General features: G+C 38.1%; 1 protein-coding gene across 4 annotated transcripts in view; it reads right to left on the bottom strand.

Moving 5' to 3' along the window:
* Window positions 1-14,796, bottom strand: part of RAB3IP (RAB3A interacting protein) — a 32,792-nt gene extending 17,996 nt beyond the window's left edge. For 2 of the 4 annotated variants that reach the window (XM_058805199.1, XM_058805197.1), the window contains exons 1-3: window positions 8,506-8,679; window positions 6,259-6,531; window positions 5,796-6,057 (exon numbers count right to left, since the gene is read on the bottom strand). In XM_058805199.1, coding sequence (XP_058661182.1) covers window positions 5,796-6,057; window positions 6,259-6,506 — 510 coding nt within the window. In that variant the 5' untranslated portion in view covers window positions 6,507-6,531; window positions 8,506-8,679. Of the gene's footprint in view, window positions 1-5,790; window positions 6,058-6,258; window positions 6,532-8,505; window positions 8,680-14,739 lie in introns of those variants that run through there. The other 2 variants (XM_058805198.1, XM_058805200.1) reach the window with 2 other exon arrangements.
* Window positions 14,797-25,441: the final 10,645 nt, after the last annotated feature.

The following is a 25,441-nucleotide window of genomic DNA, read 5'->3' on the forward strand; positions in this document are numbered from 1 at the left end:
TGTCACTAGTAGGTTAAAGATTTCAAATAATCTAGCAATGATTTGCTCCAAAAACCTCCACAAGCCAGTAAAAAATAGCTGCCTTCAGAAAACTATGGGAGGACAGTCACAAGAGAATCATAAAAAAGGCCCAAATTGCAGCTTCTTTGGTGTTCTTGGAAGGTGGTTAGTATTTCCTTCAAAGTCTTCATGACTGAAGTAATGTTGCATACAACTATGTGGGAAACTGCATTTTGCTTTGTAGCGTGCTGGTATTAGGTCTTGCTCTCAATTAAGGCAGTAAAATTGGCAATACACTTTTATGTAAGGTGAAGGCTCCTGTTTGACTTCAGGTCTTAGAATGGACAAGAGTTTAGGGACTCTTCTGGAATCATTTAGTATCAAAGGCATTATTCTATCCTTCTTTTATTTGGTTTTAACTTTGGACATTTTGATTGATTTTTAGTCTAGTTTTTTTGTCATTTGGATTTTTTTGCTTCAATTTGCAACTATTTTCAGAGGTACCACTTAAATGATGGGGATTTTCCCAAACTTGGTATTTCTCAAATTCTATTCAAATCTTACTTGCTAGCTACTACTCTGCACACAGTGACCTCTTTCTCAAAAAAAAACCCCAAAAGGCAGCAGGAAAATAGCTACAGATGAGGCATGAGAAGGAGAAATGAATACAAAAAACTAAACAAAAAAAAAAAGGAAAAAGAAAGACACTAAAAAAAAAAGCGGGGGGCGGGGAAATTTAATTATTTTGTGTTGGTTTAAAGTATTTTCCATATAAAGTATGGTTCTTAATCAGGAAAAAGAAGATTCTGAAGCAAAATGCTTGAAGCTCAAAAAAGAGTTGAAACTTTTCCTATAAATGCAGAGGAAACATCAACATTTCTTTTGGCTTACTTCCCTGATTTATAAGAACAATGCCACATACCTCTTAAAAGCAGATTGTATCAATATTCAGGTAAAGGGTTGTCAAACTAACAATGCAAGTAAAACAACCCCAGGTTCACCTACCACTACTGATAGACTACTTACTTTAAACAGTTACATTTTGCCTGCAACTGGAAAGATCAGGAGAGATTAGACTAAAATTTAGGGAGATGAGTAAAGTTTCTCAACAAAAAGACAACATCAGGCAGTCTACTATGCATGGCTGCTTAGCTGGATTTATCAAACACTACACAACTTTCCATGACACAATTCAAGAGAAGCATAATGAAAGACATTTTTGTCAAGAAAATTTAGGTTCAGGGTTTTTAGGCAAGGCAGAAATGAAGAGTGCTCAAAGCAAAAAGCTTGGCAGTTATCAGAAACATTACTACTGCCTGTGACTTAAAGGCATTACTGGAGACTTCCCAGCCATACCCAATAAAGAAGCAGAAATGACAGCTGTGTGCTAGACTAACCATTCATGCTGCAGTCCTTTACACATTACTCTTCTGAAAAAGTAACTACATGAAGATGAGGAACTATTATAAAGCACACTACAAACACACTTACAGAAGGCAAGAAAAATTTAACTTCAAGAGAAAAAAACCTTACAGTTAAAAAAAGTCTCTATTAAAGGGTCATATTATTGTTTATTTCTCTTTGATCTTCTCAGATTATGGAGTGGGTATTTAAAAACAACTGTGAAATAAGAATTGCAAATTACTGCTTCAAAACAATTCACACTTTACATCCTAGGAAGAAAATCATCCTACATCTAACCCAGCAATTTAACCAAGTCAGAACTAGATGCATAATACCAAGGAAAGAACGTTTTCTATAGATATCACCTCAATTCTGAACTGTGGGATATTGCTGAACTCTGAAGTTGTCAAAGAAGTATTTATATTAAATGCACTCCTATTTGACTGGTCTTCACTCAGCACACAAGTTTAAAAAGCTACATAAAAATCAGTCCTTTGCAACCAGATTCACAAGGGAGTGATCTGATGTGACAGAAGATCCAGAATCTCCTTGCAAACTTAGCATAATTTCACAAGCTATTGAATTATCTTATGGTGTGGGTGAAGGTGTTTCCATTTTGCTTTCATGTAGTCTTCTTTCTACTCGCCTGAGAAAATTTCACTGCTTACAATGCACTGCAATGGCACAAGAGGTGTGGAAACTTTCATCAAAGACAGCCAGAAACTGCAAGAACACCTTCAGAGAACCAAGACACCTTGAACCATCACAAGCCTGTGGCCTTACAATTCAACTGGAAATTGATTCTAGAAAAGATTGAAAGCATATGTTTCAGTACAGTTCTAACACACCCTCATTTTTATTGTTAACTTATAAGAAAACAGCAGAAATTTTAAAATACTGAATAGTACTGTATAGTACTACTGGAATTCCTGGGTAGTTATTGTGAAACTGTTTATTATTAATCCATGCAGATTTTAAAACATCATGTTTTACAGCAGATCTGAAGACATGAGATTTGTTGTAACACTCTGTTTGTTTCTGAGATTAAAAATGCATACAGAAATTGAAGCCTTTGAAAGAAAATTCTAAATTTATGAATCAGGCTCTCAAACTATGTTGAAATTTACAGTACATTCTGTACTATCACCGCTTTCACAAGAATTACTGTATTATGGGAAAACAAATCAATTTTACTCTACTAGGAAAATATAATTAATTCTCATTTTACTACAGAAAAATCAAACATGGTTTTACTTGTTACTAATTATACAGATCTTACTCTAAAAGATCATGGGAATCATGGAAACCAAGCACGTTGTTACTATCACCTCTGGCAGACTGCTCTTTCCTCATCAAAGAGGGCTAAAACATCTGTTTCTTTGACATGGAAATAGTTTTGGGTCAGATCACACAAAAACTCAAAAAAAACATGACTATGAAATGCTAAAGCTCAGAAACTACAGGTAAGCTACCTAAAACACATGCAGTATGCTGGTTAATTCAGAGGAAAAGCAAAAGATATTCCCTTGCAAGGACTCCACTAAATTTGTGTTTCCAACAAGTACCAAGTACGAAATGTATACAGTGATGTATCAAAATACCATCCCTACTCTCTGGAGACTATCTGCATGTGCTTGACCTACAGTCAACAACCACAGTGACAGAGCTCAATGCAACATGGAAAATATATGAAAAATACAAATGCATAGAGACATGAGGACATAAGGTACCAGGCATTACAATCACTGAGTCTTTCAACACCTTCTCCATTCCCTGATGCTGCTTTGGAAGATTAGTGAAACAAGAAGGGTTCAGATGATCTAAAGCAAACATTCATCTTCACTTTTAGAACATAGCCAGAAATTACCACGTCAGTGAAAAAATAAGCAAAAAATTATCTAAATAGTCTGAGAGATTGAAAAAAATCTGTCATTTTAATTAAGAGAGCATTTGAAGGCAAACATAAAATCGTAAATGCCCCATTAGTACAGAATTCAGCACTGCTGTTTACCTCTGACCCAGCCTTCCCTCCCAATCTTATGACATGATCTGATGCTGCAACTAATCTAGATTGAAGTAGAAAGTGTATTTTCTCTCATCAAGACACAAACTTTTGAAAGACTTTTTTTAACAATCTTGCCAGCAACATCTTTCATTTTAAGAAGTCTATAGTCTTAAGAAATGCAAGGCACACACAAAGCAGGAAAAAAAATAATACTTATTCTATTACTATTACTGAATAATTTATTCAGGAACCATATTGAAATGTCTAACAAATACATGGCATACATGCATTATCTAATATAAAAAAAACTGACAGCACTTTAAGAAAGAAGTTGCACTCGAAGCAAAGGGAAAAAATTACTGGATCCCTAAACTTTAAAGTTTCATTTTCCTTTCTAGTTCCCTTTCTGATCACAACTGCAACAAATTCAAAACAATCTTTAATGTATAGTACAATAGCACACAGTTTGAGCAGGAAATTTGGAACAAATGAAAAATGCAAAATAGCAAATTTGCATTTACTTTGTTCACTCTCTGTAGCCTGTAAAGCTTCCAGGCTCAATAAGCTTCAAGTGCAAATTGTAATTCTCATTTTTCTCACTAGTAAACAGCTCAGAGAATTACAGAGAATTTAAAGCCATTACACAAAAGACAACCAGTTACACAAAGACACTACCTATTCATTACATCCCTAGAGGTCTTGAACTGAGCTCTCATCAACAGAAGTGAGTGTGCTTGGAAACAGAAGTTTAAAGATTGCATGACACATGAATATCACAGAGAGGATACAGCACTATGTGAACAGCCATGAGTTTTGGAGGAAAGATACCAGAGATGAGTTAGGGATGGGAAAAAGTAGTCCACATGCAGGAAGAGGAAGAAAGTGGGTATAATGGAAGGAAGAGGTTTATGGTTGTAGAGTCTGTACAGACCCCTGCCATGACTAAGAAATTCTGAAACAGTGCAAGTTTAGAAAGACAAGCAAAGCAAGTTACCTCTCCAGTATAACACTGGTAAGAATCACATGAAGAATTGAGAATTAGCAACAACTCTGACATCAACAGTCGCAAGTTAGTGCTGAATTGCTTCTGTTAAGACCACACAAAGAGCTTGAAAACATATAACATGCAGTTAATTATGTCCTAGCAGCCTTCATGCCACTTCCTTAAGAACAGCCTTAACAAATTTTGGAGTGAAATAGGAAACATTTCCATCTTTAAGAGACAAAGTGGTATACATTGGAATAAGATTTTTAGATCATTCCAAGCTATCAGCAGCAGATCCAAGTTGTGGTTCTCAAGTACATGAGCTGTAATTTCATACACTGTAAAGAAGAGCTTTTCTAGAGTTTGGATGTTAATTTGTTCTTATTTTGGAGGGTTCCAAGTTTAACTGCTAGGATTATATATTCACATGCAAGGTCCTCAAGTTTAGCTCAGGTAAATGTTTTCTTTCAGTGGCCAAAAGCTAAGCAAACACACACATTAGCAAAGGAAGCCACTACTCAGCAATACAACAGAAAAAGCAATGTCTGAATCCATAGTTAAGGTTCACTATGACAGTAATGATGACTGCATCCAACAAGATAAGGTAACAAACAGAGGGTAGCAAGTTCAAACACAAGATGAGCTTAAACCTAAACAAGAATGGAGTCACCTAGAGGAGGAGAAAGGGCACAGATACAAATAGCACAACATCTACTCAAAAATCTTAAGCACAGAGAAATGTTAAAATGATAAATAATGGTTTTGCATTTATATAGCACCATCCATCCAAACAAGACAAAGCGCTTTACAAATATTAATGAATTGAGACACAGTGTCTTCAAAGGTATCCATATTCAATTTGAAGTGTAGTGTAACAGTACTCTAAAGAACATCAGAGGCATTTTTACTGCTTCCTTCCTATGCAAGCATTCCCCTATGAAACACTTCTGTTTCTAAAGCATTTATGAATTCCATGACACATGCTACACTTTTAAACTCTAGAGGAAAGAAGACTCGAAAGGTATATAATCAGTGTCTATAAATACTTTTTCAGTAACAACAGAATGACAGAAAACTACTCCTATTCTCAAATGTCAGAATGAAGGAAAGCCTACATTTCAAAAAGAGGGTGTGTTTAACCAGATATTGCAGCAAAAGCTTCCATGGTTAAGTAGCAGCAGCAGCACTAGAAAAAAAAACATTATCAAAGAATAATTCTAAGACATCTGTACTGTCTTAGAAAAGTAGTTAGAAAATTTTACATAAAATAATTACATCATAATAAATCTAGAAGAAATGAGCAGACTTCAAATGCACCTTCTGGCCTATCTATCATTCTGCAATATTAGAACCACTTGTGAAGAGAAAAAAAGAGGGAGGAAACAAGACAACGAACCTTACCCTCTGAGCTTTTGCAAGTTCTTCTTTCAATCGCTCATAGCCCTTTTCTCTTACTTCCAGTACAGATGGGCTCCGTAAGTGAGATAAACTGTCTGTACTCAACCCAAAAATATCTTCATTTCCTTCAGCAACATCTGCTACTGTAGTACCCTGCAATAGCTCTCTCTCCACGTTATTGCTCTCCTTCCTGGCATTACTGTGATTGAATGACCCACTCTGAGGTCCAGAGGTAGAACAAAGTACTGTGTCGGTAACATTGATGCTGTAAAGAGAGCAATACAATTTTTATTTATATAATGCATTAAGAGTAAGTATTTTAGAAGTGGCAGTAGTGATGTTGAATATATAATTGTGGACACAATATTGCAATGTTGTAAATAACATTAAAACTATCTTTAACGATGCAAATAGCTTATATGCAACAGACATCGACAATTTAAATAAAAAGACACTTAGCATTTACCTGACACCTGATACCTCTCCACAATTCAGTTGTCTGGGAGATGAATAAACAGGTTGTGTAGGAAGGTCAGAAACATTCAATGCATTGGGTTGGATTGGTGTGGACACAACAGAAGGATGTGGTCGGTAGATTACACTGGGTGAGGTAGTTTGTTCCTGAGTCCCTGGCTCATTTACGCCAAGAAGATCTGGTGTAGTAGGTGAAGCGAGGTTCACTTCATGAAAGCCTTCCAAGGGGTCACTGGCCATAATAAAAGCCTCATTATATGAATCCCTAAATGAAATAATCACATTATCAGAAAACAAACAGGAAATACTTAAATATATCTGACAGCTATTTGAATCTTAAATACGTTCACTCAAATAGGTCCAGAATACTTTGTGATAGAATAGAAACTGTGAACTACTCCAGCAAAGTACAAACTTCAACCACCAAAAATGTTTTTTCCCATCCACTGTACTGCTGAGTCCAGAGGATCTAACAGCAGACTCTGTTATCCCATCTAAATGGGATGATGAAATCAAGAACATACTCTACATCATAAAACAATGTCATTCTTAATATAATCTAGAGCTGTTTCATATCAAAACAAATATATTTCATTCATGAAAGAGGGGCAGATCTGGGAATCAGTGAAGAAAAGAAAAAATTTTAAACCTAAAGCTTCCAATTTTCATCTCAATGAAGCAAATAATCTGGGACAGAAATCAGTGAACCTTTATATAAATTACAGTCCATAGTGGTTTTGGCTCAATTACACATCTGATCTTTGAACAGTTAACTGAAATGACAGACTTTGCTAATAAGATTTCTCATGAAGTATGATGGTATATATTTAATACATCCCATGATTAAGTGAACAGACAATTGTGAATAAGTATACCAAAAATATATTATAGGTTAAAAGTACTATGAATTGGCAATTCCACTGACAATATTTCAATTTATTTTTTAATTACTATGGTTTTCATAAAATCAACATAAAACACGTAAAAATTGTGTTGTAAACATGTTGTACAAGTCCTACTTCCCAGCAATTTCTGAGAGATTACAAAAATCTTAGCATAATTCAAAACTGTATGTTGGAAGGAGTATGAAGAAATTTGTGAAGGAATTACTTAGCACTGATTATTCACTGCAAAAAAACTCTACCTTTTCCATGGTACATAAATACAGAAGAGAGAAAGTGTTCAAAAAGTTACCTAATGTGCAAAAAAAATCTAAACAAAATAATACATATTTCACAGAGAAAGTTTCCTACACTTGAAAAGACAAGGCAGGAAGAAGATCTAGAAAGATGATGGTCATAACCGTGAAAAGAGGATGCCATCACCTTACATGTACATCCACTTCCTTAGCTACTTCACAACACACACAGGAAGACATCAAGAACAGAATCCCAAAATTACATATGAAGTAACATTTTAGTTAAATTAAGACTTTCTAATCACCTTAAACTCAAAGACCACTATTCAAAACTGTTTTGCATCTCAAGGATTGTGGTGTGTATACACCAGTGTGAAACACAGAGCTTTGCCACATCAGCAGGTACATGTGGGAGAAATTCAACCATTCAGACAGCAAGAACATGTTAATTGCTCATAACAAAGGAAAGGTAAAAAAATAAAATAAAAAATTCACTCCCCTCTAAGAAACTTAAGAGACAAAAAGGACCCTACATGAACAAAAAGGAATGGTTTTGTTTTGGGCTCCTTTTCTGCAGAAAACTATATGCAGAAATTTCTTTTATTTTGAACTATCAAGAGCAGTTGCACAAATATGATTTACGCAGAAAAACACTTTGGGCTTTGAAGCTTTCCTATAACAGACATGAAAAGCTTATTTTTGAGTAACTTTGGCAAATATTGCTGTTTGTTTCCCCTACAGTTCTTAACTATTAGAAGCCTTATAATTACATGCTCTATATGATGATAAAGCCTGTTAAGAAGACAAATTAAAATGAAGAAACTGACACAGCTACGGGACATTTCTTCAAAGTTTAATTTCAGGAATGTTTTCAGCTCTACAATGCAATTATTACATAATTGCTTTACATTTAATAAACTAAAATACTTTATAGTTCATCACACCAGCTGAAAAATATCCAAGTCACAGATCTTAAAGTCAGGGTCACATCTAGACAAACATCAGTAGATGTGACCCTGACTTTGAGATGTTCCCACCACTGTCCTCTTCTTTAACCAAGCCAGCCACACCCAGCACCACTATACTGGCAACAATACCAACCTGCCACTTAAAATTCTCAATTTTTTGGATTCCAGTCTTCACAAAAGACACAGGCTCTGAACATGGATGTGGAAGGGCTGTATGGATGCCTTGTCTTTTCCACAGCACCTAGGAAAGTGCACCCAAATCCACAAAACAGAAGCAGAAATTGAGACCCACCTGAGACTAAAACAGGAACACACTTTTGCCACATACTCCCTGCTGTTGACTAGTTTCTATTTAAAGTTTGAAAGATGTTAGTCATTGCTAGTTATTCTTAAAACTCACAGTCTGCCTTGATATTCAGTAGAGATATCATGGAACTTCATATCACCACTGGCTGAACTTTGCTATGCAAGGCTTTTTTCAAAAACCTTTTCTTTTAAAAAATACTACTTAGCCTTTTCAAAGAATAAAAAAGCCTCAAGAAAAGCTTATTTATTGTTTTTTTCATTTATTTTACTATTTCTGTACAAATATTAGGGCTGTCTGTTTGGAGCAAATACTTTTAAGTACACAGAATAAGCAACAGGTTAAAAGATGCATCATTCCATATACCTGTGATAACTGACACAAATTTGTCTATATTCTGAAGCACAAAAGGACATGCTGGCTCACATAAAGAAAAAAACAATTGAAAGCCTACTTATTATCTTTCAAATATTCAAATGCACTTCTAACTGTCCCTCTGGACCACCACATCAATTTACCCTGGCAAAATAATAGGTTCAGGGCATGGATGGGAGCAATCTAGCCTACCTACATGGTCCCACTCCTCTGAGAAATGTCCCACCCAATTCTTTTCTACGGCTTTTCCACCTAACCTGCCTGTATCCTGCAGTATTTTTAACAGGAAAAAAAAAAAGAAAAAAAAAAAAAGAGCCCAAACCAAAAAGATTAGGATATTTACAAGACTATCACTTAGCTTATACATTAAATATTGACCTCAGTCTAAACAGTAAATAAATCCATGCATAACTTCTCAGCTATCCAAAAACAAGCTCTTTCTGATACAGGAAGTACAGTTTTAAAAGTTATATAAGTTATTCCTGGAAGAGCTGAAAATAAAGTCCTTCAGCTATATTTTTCCCATAGCCTGTCAAATGGGCACTCATAAGCAAACCATCTGTGTAAAACACTTTCCAGTCACAACTTTTTTCTTTCCTAAGATTACTTCTCACTAGGCAGAAGCTGGGTACACCACCCAGACAAGAGAAAGGAGCCCAAATTAAGTATCTCAGTTTCAAGACTCACCAACACCATTATGAAGACATGTTACACATTCATGAAACCAAACGTAGATGTAAAAAGAATCATATTTTCATTTTAATTAACTTGGTTTGAGAGTCTTTGTTAACAGAGCAGCATTCTTTGAATGTGTTGTAAAACTAAAAGCTCTCTCTTGGGAAAGAACTTTGCAAAGCAGTGGTAACCAAAAGGAGAAGAATTAAAAATGTACATTAAATTTCAGTGTCATTAAAGATCAGAGGCTTCCTAGAGGCTTGCAGGAAGGATTCATATTATTGACTAAGGCAGCAGTGAACAGCTTTGCTGTGAAGGAACACGAAGCAAATGGTAAGCTGAGAGCTTCACTAGGAGCCAAGCTGACTGTGTGCAAAAAAACCACACACTGTTGACACAGCACTCCTTAGTAGTAATTCTGCTACTGTGAACAAAAGCTGATATTCTGACATTTCAGGGCAGGACACGTGTTAAATAAAATAATTAATTTTCTTAGTAATTCTTCTACTACATTAATATAAGGTGAATGCTTGGAATCACATTAGTGCCTACCAAATATGATTTTTTTTTCCTTAGGTGATACTATGCAATTAGCATCACATAAAAATGTCAAGCACTGTAATAAATTAGGATGAAATAACAAAATAATTCATTTCCTTATGCTTTCACCTGGAAATAATGCAAATTTGGAGGGAGCTGACAAATGTCACTCTTTATTACCTCTTCACTGCCACACCTGCACTGCTGACTAACCACAGCTTCATGAGGAAACTATGCTCAAATCTGTTACTTTGTCTAATAGTAACTAAAATGCACGACAAAGAAACCAGTTCAACAACAGTTGGTTTAACACTTCCTAAAGCTTCTAACGGAAATTGAGAAACACAAACTTTTTTAACAGCAGTCAAATCAAAATACTTAAATTAATTTTTCTGTTATAACTCTAAGAGAGGTTTAACTACTTGTCTGAACCGAAGCACTCAGTAACTAAATACTAAAAAGGCCCCTGAAAGGCAGTAATTTATTAAGGTTTGTTTCCTTTTGAAAAAAAATTGTTGAAAATCATCTACCACAAACTCTGGAGTTTGTCTTTCACAGATTGCTTTTGAATACCAGACACTTGGAAGATAACTCTGAACAATCTCCTGATTGTTATAGTGCATTTAAAAGCAATGCCAACACCAAACATTTCAAAATGAGATCAGTAATCTCATTTTCAGCTTTAATAGTAAAAGAGTACAATCATAACAGAATGGCTACCTGCTCGAGTAGGAAGAAAAAAAAACCCTAAAGGAAAAAGTTAACACCTCTAAACATTTACACCAAGAGCAAATTCTGGTTAGTATTCATCAAAAGAATGTGCCCATTAGCCAGTGTGGTTTAACCTCCACGCAGCACGCCTTTAATAGGTAACTGAGTCTCAGAGACTTCATTTATTAGACTCCAACACTTGATTCAGCTGATTTGAGAGGGGTCTGGAAAGCGGATTTTTCCTCAAAACAACTGCCATTAGCCCACCACTGGGCCTGCATTCTTCTCAGTCAGTTTAGGGGAAAAAATTTTGAAATATGTGGCATTACCAAGCCTGGAATGTAATGTATTTTAAACTCTAAAGAACTCAGTAGGGAATTAAAAACAGTGGATTAATGAACACCTTTTAAAGAAACAGTTCAGTTATGTACTGCTACTTCAAATCTATCAGATGCAAATAGGTGGTTTCAAATTTAAATTGCTGTAAGGCATCTACGGGCAATAATTTCAAGTTCAAAACTAATTCAATTACATCTATCCAGTATAAGATATTCCAGAGAGGTAGACACAGAAAAAAGTGTGGGACATTTTCTTCCTAAACTGTTTTGTATGCAAGCTTAGCCAGAGATTTCAAGTAAGTTTAAATACCATTATCAATGCCAGTTGATTGCATGAACACAACTCAAGATTTGGCACAGGAATTCCATTAAGGTTTGCAAAAAAATAATTCCCAGTCCTAAAATCTTGCAATTGTGATAGAAATTTCTTCTCCAGGAACCCAAAACAAAGCTTTTTTCTTTTATTTGGTTTTTTTGAGCCGGTAAGATATGAGAGAAAAGAAAGCACTGGACTATTCCAGTCTTTACATATTCTACTTTTATTTCATTTGCAAGTGACCCCACACTATGTATTTACCAACAAATGATAAAATAGGGCAGGACAGTAAATTGAAGGTAAGGTGTAAGTTCAGCAAGTTTACAGAATTTAACAGCTAGCAGAAACACACTTGGTTTAAGGTGAGAATATTTTTCTACTGCATTCCCTCTACTGTTGCCATAGAATACTATGATGTGGGTCTATTTTTACTCTCACTTTATGCATTGAAAACACTATTTTGCACTGTTTTAAAAGAAACACACTCTACTTGATAGCAGGATTTTATGAAGTTACAAGGATTTTTGTTGAGATGAACCGATGATTAAAAAAATCTCTTCCAAAAACTTTTCTTAGGTATATCTTCAACTAGAAAATTATAGGTACAGACGGCAAGTGTCTCTCTTACAGAAACCAGCAGCACACAAGATTCAATGACCTATATTTATGAAGTGCTTGTGAAACTTATAAATAAACATGGTTTAGAGGCTGGGAGATAGTACACCTCTTACTAGAGTGAAAAGCCAGTGCTTTGCAAAGGCAAAGAATACCACGAACTTTCATTGTAAACAAACATTCAAAGAATGCTGTTCTGTTAACAAAGAGTCTCAAACCAAGTTAATTAAAATGAAAATATCATTCTCTTTGCAGTTCCTGTTCTTTTTAAAGCAGAGCCTTGTTCTGTCTTATCTTGGAAACAATTTCACAAGCCCATCTCAGGTTTAAACCTGATCACAATGACTGTAGTGTCATTCTTGCCAAGACTTGGACCTAAAGATCCTCTCGTTTTCAGTTAACACTGAAAATATTCAGTAAGTAAACTTGAACATCAACAAAATTACCATGAATTTCCTGACATTGTACCTGCAAATGCATTTAAAGAAATATTTTCTTAATTTATTAAAAAATGTTTAGTGGATTAGTGCTAATAAAGTCTCTAATACAAGTCTTGAAGGTTACAGTAAGACAATATTTTACATGGCATACTTAAAAAGGTCTTAAAAATAAAAATCCAAAGTACACATCTCCTTTCTGAGAAAATCCATAAACCTAAGTGGAACAGTGAGTGACCATCTCATTTGGTATTTTACATGAATTTTTAAACCAAATCAATAACAGCTATGAAGAAAGCTGCAGTCTATAATCAAAATGCTTCTTGTGACTGTTCTGTTCTCCTATGGAAAAAAATTCTCCTTTTAAATATAGCATAACAAGATGGATATTCCAGTCACAGCTGTGAGGTGCACTCCCATTTGTTATTTATTAAAAGCATAATGAGAACAGTAAATTATTTATCCTTCTTTGCTCACTAGGTAACACTAACCAAGCACAACGGATGAAAGACTGCCAAGAGACAAATACAGAAGGCGAAACTTTAACCCTTCCAAAAACTCATTTAACAGATCTATAACAGAAACAACAATAAAAATATTAAAGCAACTAGATTTCAGGTTTTGCCCTACAGTGAGGAATACAAATATTTGAACAGATGGTAGCTGCCAATACATATTTCTAGTCTGAATAACCTTACATCTGCTTCAAAAGAGAAGCTGATAATTTCAGTTATAGCAAGTCTATGCAAGAGTAATTATTTTATCTATTTAGACAACTGTTTTTGAGGCTTCCTAAGAACATGCTTAAAAAGGAATGCAGCAAACAAAGCAACCAACACAAAACTTAGCATATTATCTGCAAACAAAACAGACCACACTTTCAAATCATGAAAACACTGTAGCTTTTTGTCAGCAAGACAAACTCTGACGGTATCATTAAAGCTTGGTCACTCTGTTCTCTTTACTTCCAAAGCCCTGCGACCCTCGGGGAATTACTGGAGCATCAGCACTCTGGCAGCACAAATTTCTGCACAGCTCATCGCTTGAAGTCAACTTGTACCAAAATTTACTTTCTGAGCCTTACTATCCAACACAACTACATTAGAAATGAAGGCACACTCAAACTGCTACCTAACTACTTCAGCTTACAAGACCAGTTATCGGCGACTTAAGTATGGCCCTCAATATCGCTTGACAAACCATAAAGAAAACAACAAAAGCTACAGGCGAGCGCAGCCCCCCTGTCCCACAGCGCAGAACGCCGCTCCGCTCCCTGCCCAGGCTGCTCTGGCGCCCTCGAGGGGGGCGAAATCTGCGAACCCCAAAAGGGGCCCTGCCCCGCTTCTCTCTCCGACCCTTTCGGCGCTCTCCCCGATCCGCACCTGCCGCCCCGCCGGCCGAGAGCTGTGGCGGCGGAGGCGAAGCGTTCAGCGTTCAGCACTAGCTCAGCTTCTCCCCGCATCCCTCCTGCGCTCGCCCCGGTCACCGCCGCCGGGCCGCCCTTCCCCTCGGGCCCCGCACAGGCGCGACCCGGGGAGCCCGGCAGCTGCTCCGACCCGCCGGCCCCGGGTACGCCACGGCTCTTTGTCCGCCGCCGCTGCCACCCCAGGAGTAGGTGCTCCCGGCACTTCCCGGGGTGATCCCTGAGAAGTACTTTTGCCCAGTTTTGCCTTCGACCGCGACTGGACTCGGGGACAAGCGCATCCCTGCCGCCGACTGCCCCTTCCGCGCCCACGCAAGCCCCGACGGATCCGGGGACGCCCTCCCGCCGCAGACGGGCACAGCGGCATAGCCCGGGCCGTCACCCGTCCCCACGTTCTTCCCACAGCCGCCACAGCCAGCCCGCGCCCGGGCACGGCGCCCCGGCTAGGGGCAGCGCTCCCGGCGGCGCCTGCTCCGCCCGCCTGGGCACAGGCTCCCGGAGACGCGTCGGCGGGCAGGTGCAGCAGCACCAGCGGGGAGCCACAGCCCGGGCAGCCACCCCACGCTCCCACTGGCGGAGCCGGAGCCGGGGCTGGGGTTGGGGCCGGGGCCACGCAGCCCCCGCCGCACGTACCTGCCGAGCCTCGAGAGAGGAGCGGCCGCCGCGTCCCCTCAGCCGACCTGCGGGGCCGGGCCGCGCATGCGCGGCGCGGCGCAGCGCCCGCAGCGGGGAGGGGGGGGCAGGTGTGCGCGGCCCCGCTGCCGCCCCCTAGCGGCGGGGGGGGGGGGGGGGGGGGGGGTGACGGAACGGGGGGGAGCTCCGTGAGGGGAGCGGGGCGGGGCACAGGGAGCGAAGGGCCCGGGCCGCGGGGCCTCCGCTCCTCACCGCGCCCCAGAGTCAAACACTGGAACATCGCTGCTCCTCAGGGACAGGCGAGCACACGACTATCCGACTCTGAGAGTTCTGTTGCCGCGAAAAACACAAGGAAGTTAATAATTCTGTGTTTAATGGTATGCAGTAACAAAGGCACGGGATCGCACAATTGAAAATGAGAAAATGAAAAATATGCCAGGTGGTTATCCAGCAATTTTCATTCATGGGGCATGCTCTGCTCCAAATCAGTTTCCAAGCCTCTCTAATGTATTTATAATTTCATAATTAAAGACTGAACTGTACACATAAAATTTCTGAAATTAGGCCATGTATAGAGCTATAAAAGGCCTCACTTGCTAAGGAGAGGTGTTTTTCCAGCCCCAGTAGTTTGATTAAGAGCAATTACTGCTATGCTTCACCTGGGCTCGCCTCAAGCTGTCCCCATTGCCACCCTGACACAAGCATGGAATTTAGCACACTTGAAGTCCTGGTCTGTACTGTTCTGTGTGTCCTGTGTCTTAAAGGTGATAGGCAAATGTTATAAAGCTGCTATAAATAAGACTCCATTTCACCACTGGTCTGATTACAGTGCCAAAAATGACAGCAGTATTAGCTGGACCATGTACTTTCCTTGCTTTTAGTGCAGCTGAACTGAATTGTGCACTGCATGGTGAGGAACTTGAGCAAAAACTAAGGTAAATAAGACCTTGTCCCTCCCATTCATCAGTTAAGGAATCTAGGCCGCATTCCAGTCAATAATTGAAACTTTAATTATCTTGACAGCTTTCCACTGAATGTGAAAGAATCCTGCTTGGCCAGTCCTGCAGGACATAGCCACAGACAAATAATGTTCTCTGTGGCACATTCCTCATGGCATCCACCAAGAAAAAAGTTCATTGAGAACAAAAGATTATGACAAAGGTGATGTCCAAAAGCAAATGTATCAATGCCATTCCTCATAAAGTAAAAATACAGCACCTATAAATACTCATATCTTCTAAATTATTTTCCAGTATGTAAATCTACATGGACTACAATGTGGCTCAGGCAGAAAAATGGCTACAGAAAGTCTTCATCTATACCTTTTCTGGAAGTAATCTGAAAACCAAGAAACCAAAGTGCCAGAAGTGGAATGTTCAAACAGCAGTATAACTTAAAGTTTGTTATAAAACCCCAGAAGAGCGGAGCTGTTCAGTATAAGGACCTTGAACTTTAAATTATTTAATTTGCTAATATTGACATGAGATAGAATCCAGGCAGTGCTGTCAGAATACAGGTTTGACAAATTAGAAGATGCCTCAGAAATTTATTAAAAACATGATTGCAAAAGAGAGACAAGTGGAATCATAAGTTCAAAACAACCTATTAAGACATAATAAACCAACAAGAGTCTATAATTAGGATCTGTAATCCTATAGTTCTTAATCCTGTACAATGACTGTGCTTGGCATGACAGTCTGCTGTCTTAACCAGATTAGACAACTTGCATTTCAAGAAATAAAAACAATACAGTTCCAAAGACATTTAACTGCTAAAATTAATCACCAACACATTTATTTTGTCAAAGTACTCCTGAATTTTGCTGTAATACTTTAAAGAGTCAGGCAGCAACAAACCACAGAAAGCATAATTTACATGGTTAAAATTAAAAGCTAAAATAAATTGAATAAATAAATTGAATTAAATCCAGAGTCATAAATAAGAGAAGGAGTCTTTTGTGTGGGGCTGGGGGAAGAGAAAAAGATATTTTAAAAGAGTATTTTTATGCAGGAGCCCTTTGCTCCTTCCTGAGCTGCACATCAGTGTCAGGGCAGAGCTGCTCCTCCAGGCATCATGAACTGAGAGCCAAGGTCACCAATGAGGGCACAGCCAAGGGCAGAGCCAGGTGGCTTTGCCATACACCAGTGACCATCACCCAAGGTGAGATGTCAAATCAAGTCCAGGATGCATTCAGGAAGTCTTGTCAGGAAAAGCAGGAGGCAGTACTGCAGACATGTGTGACCTGTGTGCAGACCTCCACCTGTAATGTAGGTCCGGGGCTCATCCAAGGAAGAATCATCCAAGACAGACTCACACAAGACAGTATGGTTTGGCTGTTTGTTTTGAGCTCCATAGTGTGGTCAAATGCCCCAGATCAGAAATTCCCATTCTCCAGCTAGATAGAACACTGAATAGGTACCTTGGCACAGGCTTGGCTGGAGCAATGTATATACTAAAAACTGAGTCTTGACTGAGTCTTGTGTAGATTCTCTCCAGTCCTACTAATGGAAGGTGTGATAAAAATCACTGCAAACCGTTCCAGCACTGCACAGAGTCCTCCTGAGCTGCAGTTCTGTCTGTCAATGTCTTCTGTCACATTGAACCATCTGAGAGACTCTATCTTCAAATGTGGTTGTTTCCTTTCCTAACAGTTACAGTCCACTCATCCTAAGAAATCTGTTTCAGGGAGGAGAAAACAGAAGAGACAGGGCTTTCTGTTGAAGGCAAGGATTGCTGCAGGACTTCAGAAAAAAGTGTGCAGTTTTTCTTTGATCTGAATTTAGTTAAAGTTTCTCATCTCCACACAGAAGCGCAAATGCCAGCTAATGTAAGTTTTCCCCCTACAGGTTGGGAAGTGTTAAAGAGATAGTTGTTCTCTTTGTAGAAGATGTTTAAGTGTCTAGTAGGGGAGGATGTCCCAGCAATGTCATGGATAAATAAAACAAATAAAATTTGAAATTTCACTTTCTACTTACCTATGGTACTTCTTACTTGTTTATTTTATTACTTTTTAAATATTGAATGAACTGTACTTATTAAACTGTACTCCCTTTCTGTCAAGATGTTACAAAACAATAAACTCAAGAAAACCAAAGGATAAATCTATTAATAGCAGTCACACATGCATTGAAACCCCATAGTACAATGAAAAAAAAAACCAAAGAATGGTCCACTATATACAAAAAAAGGTACAGAGACTGTAAGCCTTACCTATTTTAGAAATTCTCCCCCCATTTCTACTAGCTCAGCTGAACCAGTGCTACAGTACTGGAAACTGTAGTTCCTCACTCAGGCACATTTCTTCAGTGTTTAGCTAACCATTTTGAAAGCAAATCCAAATGGTACATTAGCATAAATAAGGTTCCAGCTTATTGGAGCTCTAAAACTTCTCTTTATGCTGCCCTTCCTGTCCCGCTAACAGAATGTTAAAACTGGTGAGATCTGTGTTATTTTTCAAATCTACCCACTTAAAAAAGGCCCAGAATGACAGAAAATAAGGAGGATTGATATTAACTGCTCCTGAAGCTCTTTCTCAAAACTTCCAATGGTGAAAGACAGAACAGCCTCCCTAAGCAGTACATTCCAGTGCAGAACAAACCTTGGAGTTACAAGTATCTTCCAAAGTCTAACCTCGTATCCTGTGCTGCAGTATAGAGGAGGTAACGAGCTTATCTCAGTGAATACAGGAAGCAGAATTCAGGGCATTTGGTAGTATCATTTATACCCTCAGTTTCACCAAAGAATAAACAATTATTTTAATCTTTCCTCGAAGGTGATGTTTTTTAGACCTCCAATTGTTTTTATTGCTCTTGCTGGGTATCTTCCTGTGGGTCTTTATCAGAACAGTGCTCAATTCCAGGCACAGCACTCCAGCTGGGGTCTGATGAGCACTGACTTCAAGATATCACACATCTACTTATACATCCCACCAAAGATCCTTTGTTTTTTCTCTTCTGGCAGGAGAACACTGCTTAACCAGATCTTCTCCAGCTTGTGTATAACCTCACTTGTGAATTTTCTTCCATGTCCATTGATTCTTACTGAATTCTAATCTTGTTCTGAAAAAAGTTTAAGATCTTTCATGTCTTGCAGATTTGATGATAAGTGCACTGTCTATTCCATTAGCCAAGTCATTAAATAAAATACTGCATGTTATCAGATCCAGAATGATCCTCTGAGCTGAGATGCTCCTCTTGAAAAATTGACCTTCTAAAAACATGGTTTGAGCAGTGTTTTCATACCCATCTTGTATTTTCTTTACAGTAGTTTATGCTGGACAGCATGCCTCTCCCTTTCTTATGAGATGTCACAGGAGGGAATTTCAAAAGCCTTAGCAAACTCTGTCTGTATCACATATATTGATTCTTTCCTATTTGTCTTCAAATGATGTGCTCAAATCATGCAAGAAATATGTTGCAGCATCAAAACCTCAAACTGCTTTATAGTCTTCACCTCTGTTACCAATGTTATCAACTCTGCTGTCCATGCACTAAATTAATGTAGAAACAAGAACTTAAAATGATGTATAAAAACGAAATAGTCATTAAAGCTCTGTATTCATTAATTGAAAGTCAAGGCTTGAATACTAAAAAATATTAGCTTGGCAAATAAATTCTTTTATACACAGCATATATCTATACACAACTGGCAGAACTCACTGACAAATAATAAAACAATGGCACATTCTTTACTGATTTAAAAAAAAAAAAATATTAAGGGAATACACAGAAAACAGCCTAACCAAGGAATGTAGAAATTAATAAAAATATACATTCTTCATTAACTATTAAAATGGCAAGAATTAAAAAGAAATTTCTCCTTCAGGCATGTTAGATTACAATTGCCCACTTTGACTGTAAGACTGATTCTGCAAACAAGCTGCCAAACTGGACAGATTCTACCGTTGAATATGAAATAATAATGCCTCTAAATTTTTTTGAAGATGCTTATAAACTTAGCAATACTAAATAGAAGAAACATAACAACTGAAATGGGCTTACCATCTTATGTAAGAACTGACATGTGGCTTCGTTTATCTTTAGAAGCAAGCCAGGGACGGATCCAAAGTGTGATTAAAAATAGTACAACGTGTTCATCCCTGGTTGGAAGACAGCAGACATAGCAAACCTGAACTCAAAAATCAGAAAATAAAAATACAAAATAGATTTTCACATGAAAGTTACCTTTCCAAAAATCCAAACAAACTTTTAGCCCCAACAAACCTGTTGTTAAAACTCAAGAATTCTTTTACTTGATGAGACTCCAGAAACAGCTCCACAAATACTGAAAATAGAAGCAGTGAAAGGCACCAGGGAAGAACTCAGGAATCCTGTGTTTTCTTCACAAGCCTGCTTTGGACCTTGGTACCTTCCCTGTGCTTTATTTTTTCCATCTTCAAATGAAATTCATGAAACTTCTTCCTCCTTCCCCATAACATGTACGTGATAAATTTTAAATACTTTTTCAAAGGTCTTCATTCTTTCATACTGAAGTTACTGTGAAAATGGAATATGTGGCTTTAATGAGCTGGTTTTTCTTTATTTTGCTCAACAGCACAGAGATTCAAAATCAGGCTTCAGTCAAGCCTGACAGTTATTGCTGAGTTGTGCTCTATGAGCCCTATGAGGTGAAGCTGATCTTATGGAGAAGTTTCTACAGGTACCAACCATTTACCTGTGTGATAGAAGTACCATTTTATTCACCTTCTGTTTAGAGTTACCTAGTTGGTACAGGCATCACTCCACTGGGCATAGGAATGCGTCCCAGTTTAGAGTGGCCTTTTCTTCTCCTTGTCTTCTCTCTTCTCAAGCTCAACACACTCATGATGCCAAGGCTCTGCAAGTTCAGTGCAGGAGAGAGGCATTTCTGAAAAGTAATCTGAGTTCTTCACTCAGTAGATGGTAAAAAATGCTTAAGTAGTATTGAAACTAGAGCAGTTTCAGTTGCACAAAATAAAGGGATTACTGTTACACTTCCCAAAGTGACCTTAAAAGTGCTAGGCCTCCCGGGAGTTTAGTCTCCAGTATCATATACATCTCTGTTACCTTGATTGGAAATGTTCTCTCACACTCACTGTGATAGGAAACATTTTCTGTCACCTCATTAAAATAGTCAAAGCATGGATTTACCCAGAGGAGAGTGAAGGATAAATTCCCCAGCTAGCACCATTCAATGCCTGTGCATGTTCTGGGCCAGGCACTGGCTCAGCAGCAGCACAGCAAGCAGAGGGTTTGTTTCATCTGCTCTTGGCAAATTGATTGAACCTCATGTCTGGGGAAACAACAAGGCTTTAGGTGCTGTTCAGGCAGTTTTTCTGAGTGAAAAGGTGCAGAGAGCAGAGAATGAGAGGATTTGTTGAAATTCAGGTGGAAATGAGCAGACTTGCTGTCCATAGAAAAAGGTTAGTTGTTTATCTCTGTTGGTTCACTAAACATGCTATTCTTTTTCCTGCATGCTACGTGATCTTTTTACACTCTTTCTGGTTTACTCCCTCTTAAGCAATATCTTAAAAGTGAACAAATGAAGTTCTGAGGGAAATGTGTGGCATTGAACTATGTGAGGGAGGAAAGCCAGAGTTTGCTTTAATACAGGACTGGCAGGACAGGCTGATGAAGGAAAGTCCTCAGCTTAATCCTTTTCATGTGTGTATTACTGCTGCTTTGAACACCAGAATATATTATTAGGGTTCTATGAAATAAAACTAATTAAATAAGATAAAACTCATGTGAGTTGTTCCCTTTACAGAAAGAAATTGATGATGGTTAGCCATCTCAATGTAATAATTTTTTATCACAAACACCAATAATCCTATTCTCACAAATACAGCAACAACAATTCCAAATTCTTTCCAGGCAATAAGTAACAAAAAAGAACTCACCTTTTCTAGACACATTTCCCTGGAAATGCTTTTCTGTTTTTAGTTGCTTTCTTGTTGTTGGAATCTCTTCTGTCTTATCTTTCCCTTTGTCTCTCATACAAGCAGATACTCTGACAAATCTATCTGCCCAACAGACAACTCAAGAAAATCCTCCATCCTTACAAATACCATTTGCATTTGCCGGTACCATGACTCTAAATTTTGGGTTGAGGTCCTCTTTAATTTGAACAGAGGAAATGAAGGGTGTACTTTCTCCAATCAGCTGCCCCACGGTTTAACCACACCTCTAGCAGTGTTATATAGGGTGAATTGCTCCACAGTTTTGTATCGCTCATCACTGCATGGTGTTGTTATCTTAAATAGTGCACTAATCTGGATCATCATTCTTGTAGGTGGATTTTCATAAACACAAACCGAAATATCATCCTATGAAGAATTTCTCCAAATAAGCAAGGCTGTCCTTGTCAAATGGTAGAAGCAGAATGGCTCAGTTGTACTGTTATGTGTATTGCCCATTTTTACATACTATTTTTATTGTTGTTTTGTTGTTGTTATTATCTTTCTATGCAGGGCACATGGGTCATCATTTGCTATTCTGAGATGTAACATCTCTCACTGAAAACCTAGGCCATTAAGCCATAAAGAGCATGAGTTTTTGTGGCTTCCAGTGATACCTCAAAAATCTTGACTAAGAGCGCAGAAATGCCTATTGAGCAAACAACGATGCATTATAAACTCTAATATTAATATATTAGGTGAATATTTGTTGTGCAAAATAAACATTTAAATGGAAGAAAATATTTGTCTTTCTCTAATTTAACTTCCTTAGAAATGCAAGAGATATAAGTATTAAGTACATATTATGAAGCACAGACTATCAACTATCAGCACTCTTCAATGTCCAGAACAATACAAAATTTTGTTAACATAAATTCTTCATTAAAAAGAAATTACAGTTTTGCAGCATCAGCATGTTAAAAAAAGAATGATTACGCAAATGGCTGTGCAATCAGCTGCATTTTTAGGTAAGTAAAGAAATTGTCTAATATCTAACATTTGATAACGTGCAAGAAGTTTTAAAACCCTTGTTACATTGCAAAGTACACTGACACTTCAGAAAAGCCAGAGCAAGATCAAACACCTCTCCTTCTGTGATTGCCTTTTAACCATTTAGCTTTCACTTAAACTGTGCTAGCGTGTATTAAATAACCTACCCAGATTGTTTCAGATGAACATCATATGGAGCACTTTGGAGACATAAGTCTTAAGTCATGAGAAAGCTCTCCCAGTCAGTCCAGGCACTGGCTTCTGAATCCAGTTTCTGGACACCTTATTCCTGGGTGCCTTGTTGATCTCATCTTCTGTCTGATGAGTCCCATGGTGACATCGTGTGTCTGTGCCTTTTGCCAATAAAAGGATTGTTGAGGCTGATAAGAGTCACAGTAATAATATTTCTAATAGCAAACTCAGCACTGCTGCATAACAAATGATGTTTATTTCATTACAAGGAAGTTGCAAAGCATAGTATTTTTGATTGCAGTTTTACAGTACTCAGAGAATTAATCTGTCAGGACAGCAGGCTTTATCCTGCAGACAAATTCATTTGTAATCCTCTCAAGTATTCTACCATGTGACTTCAGGAGATAAAAGAGCCTCCTTTAAAGTATATTTCCATAACCCACATTGAGTGATGCTAAGTACGGTGGTATCTCTCCCACTAGATTAACTTCTAATTATTGCAATTTTTCTCATGAAAGAGACTGTTAGATAGCACAGCAAGTCTCTACACAGTCATTCTATGGGCAGAGGACATTTTATGTTAATTTACTGATTTATTTAAGACAGGAATTCCAGCAGCAAGTGACAGTAAGTAGAAAAGTATAGCAAAACTCAATATATTCTCATTTGAGAAAATCTGACGGCAGATTCTTTAATGCTGCTCTCTTCCCAACACTTAAATTATTCACTTCCTTTCAATAAGAAAATTCTTTCATGTTGTTCAGATCATATTTTAGCCTATTTTTTATGGCATTTCTTTGGATATTGGCATTATGTGATGTTACAGATACTGAAGTGCTTGCTTGAAGCTTCACTAGCACATGATATGTATTAATGTCTCTTCCAGAAGTCTTCCAGTATAAATGGGCTGAAAACTCAAGAGAAAAGAGAAGTCAAAATCATAAATATATTAAATAAGTTTTATTTGCTAGATTTCTATCTGTTACACTCAGCTGTCTTGTTAAACATCCATGGATGATACTAGCAGAAACCTGTCTAGTTACACAGTGCTAAAATGTTTTTTTTCTCTTGTGTGTGTTCAAAGTACATCAAGAGAAAATGAATGCAAAATACACCATTATCAGTGATCATTAGTAGAACTGCATGTAGAAAGGGACTTCTGAAAACTTATTTTTGTAGATGAATGTGGATGAAACTACATTTCCCTAGAGGGAAACAGAGGAAGACAGGTAAAAACATTGCCTATCTTTGGAAATATCCGACAAGGAAATAGGGACACCTTAGATAAAAAAAGAAGTACTTCCTACAGAACCAGTCCCGATGGAGCTACACAGATGGAAACCTGTATTTATTTCTGCCTCTGAAAACACAGGAGCTGTAAATCTCATGTCTTCTGCAAAACAGCTCAGAGCCAGTAGAGCAATCTCAGCCACCTCCAATCTGCAGGAATACTGAAGAGCCGCCAGGAAAACCACCTGATACCCCCTGACACATAGAGGTGCTATTATTTACTGCTCAGTAAGACCAGCAAACTATTATGCTCAGCAAAGAAAAATGTTTTAGGTCTAAGTAATAATTTTCCCAGTGACCTTAAAATATCCCTGTTGTTAAGAATTTTCCTTGCACAGGGCAGTCTCTGTAATAGGATCAGGCAGTATGTTTCTCCATGCCAAGTCACTGAATGCTAAAATGATTTGTCATCTTTCGCCACAGGCCACTGCCTGACACACACATGCCATAGTCTAATATCTCGCCTGCTTTGACATCAAAGTGTCTTTCTTCGGCCATTAACAACAAGAGGAAAGGTAAACAATGGCAGAAACTTCCATTCTTTCTGGGAGAGTTTTAATTAAATAAAAGGCGTCAAATAGCTTAATGTGACTAAGGCAGGGGGTAAAACTTTTCATCATAAAATGAATTAAATCCATAAATCTCGCTTATTCTCTTCCCCTGCATTTTTTAAAATTTATTTCACAGTCACATTATTTCATTCTCTGCTGAAGTTTATGACATTATATGATATCTCCTGGGCTTTCACAGTCTATCACCTTTTACAGCTCACGCTTAATGCCATAGGTCATAAAAGACAGAGTTCATCTCATTTTACAAAGGGGAAAAGGGAAAGTCCTATGTAAAACCTCCAGTTGCAGAAGGATTTTCACGTGCTGAAATATACAGTTGTGAATAGGTCCACTGAGGCTTTTCCTAGCAGCAACTCTGCCTGTTTTGAGGGATGAGTGATTTCTACAGCATGCCCCAGAGACCTGATTTCCCAAATCAAATCAGCAAAGCAGAAATGCAGCAAATGCTGTGGTCCAGGGTGGGACCAAGGTGCAGCTGGGGAGCATTTTCAGGTTTGGTGGGGTTGTCTCTGGTCTTCCTATTTAGATGTAGTTAATCAGTGCTATTCATTGATGTGTCTTCACAGGACCGTGTTAGAGACATATCACTTTTCAAGACAAGTCTCAGAGCAAAAAGCTCCCTTCTTGTCCATCCCATTTTGGAGGAAATAAAATGCAAAAAAACTGTATGTGCCAGCCAAAACCATTGCAAGATTCTTCATTCAAATGAAAGAGGTCCTTCCGA

This window comes from Ammospiza caudacuta, chromosome 5 (genome assembly GCF_027887145.1).
Source record: "Ammospiza caudacuta isolate bAmmCau1 chromosome 5, bAmmCau1.pri, whole genome shotgun sequence".
In the NCBI taxonomy this organism is placed as follows: domain Eukaryota; kingdom Metazoa; phylum Chordata; class Aves; order Passeriformes; family Passerellidae; genus Ammospiza; species Ammospiza caudacuta.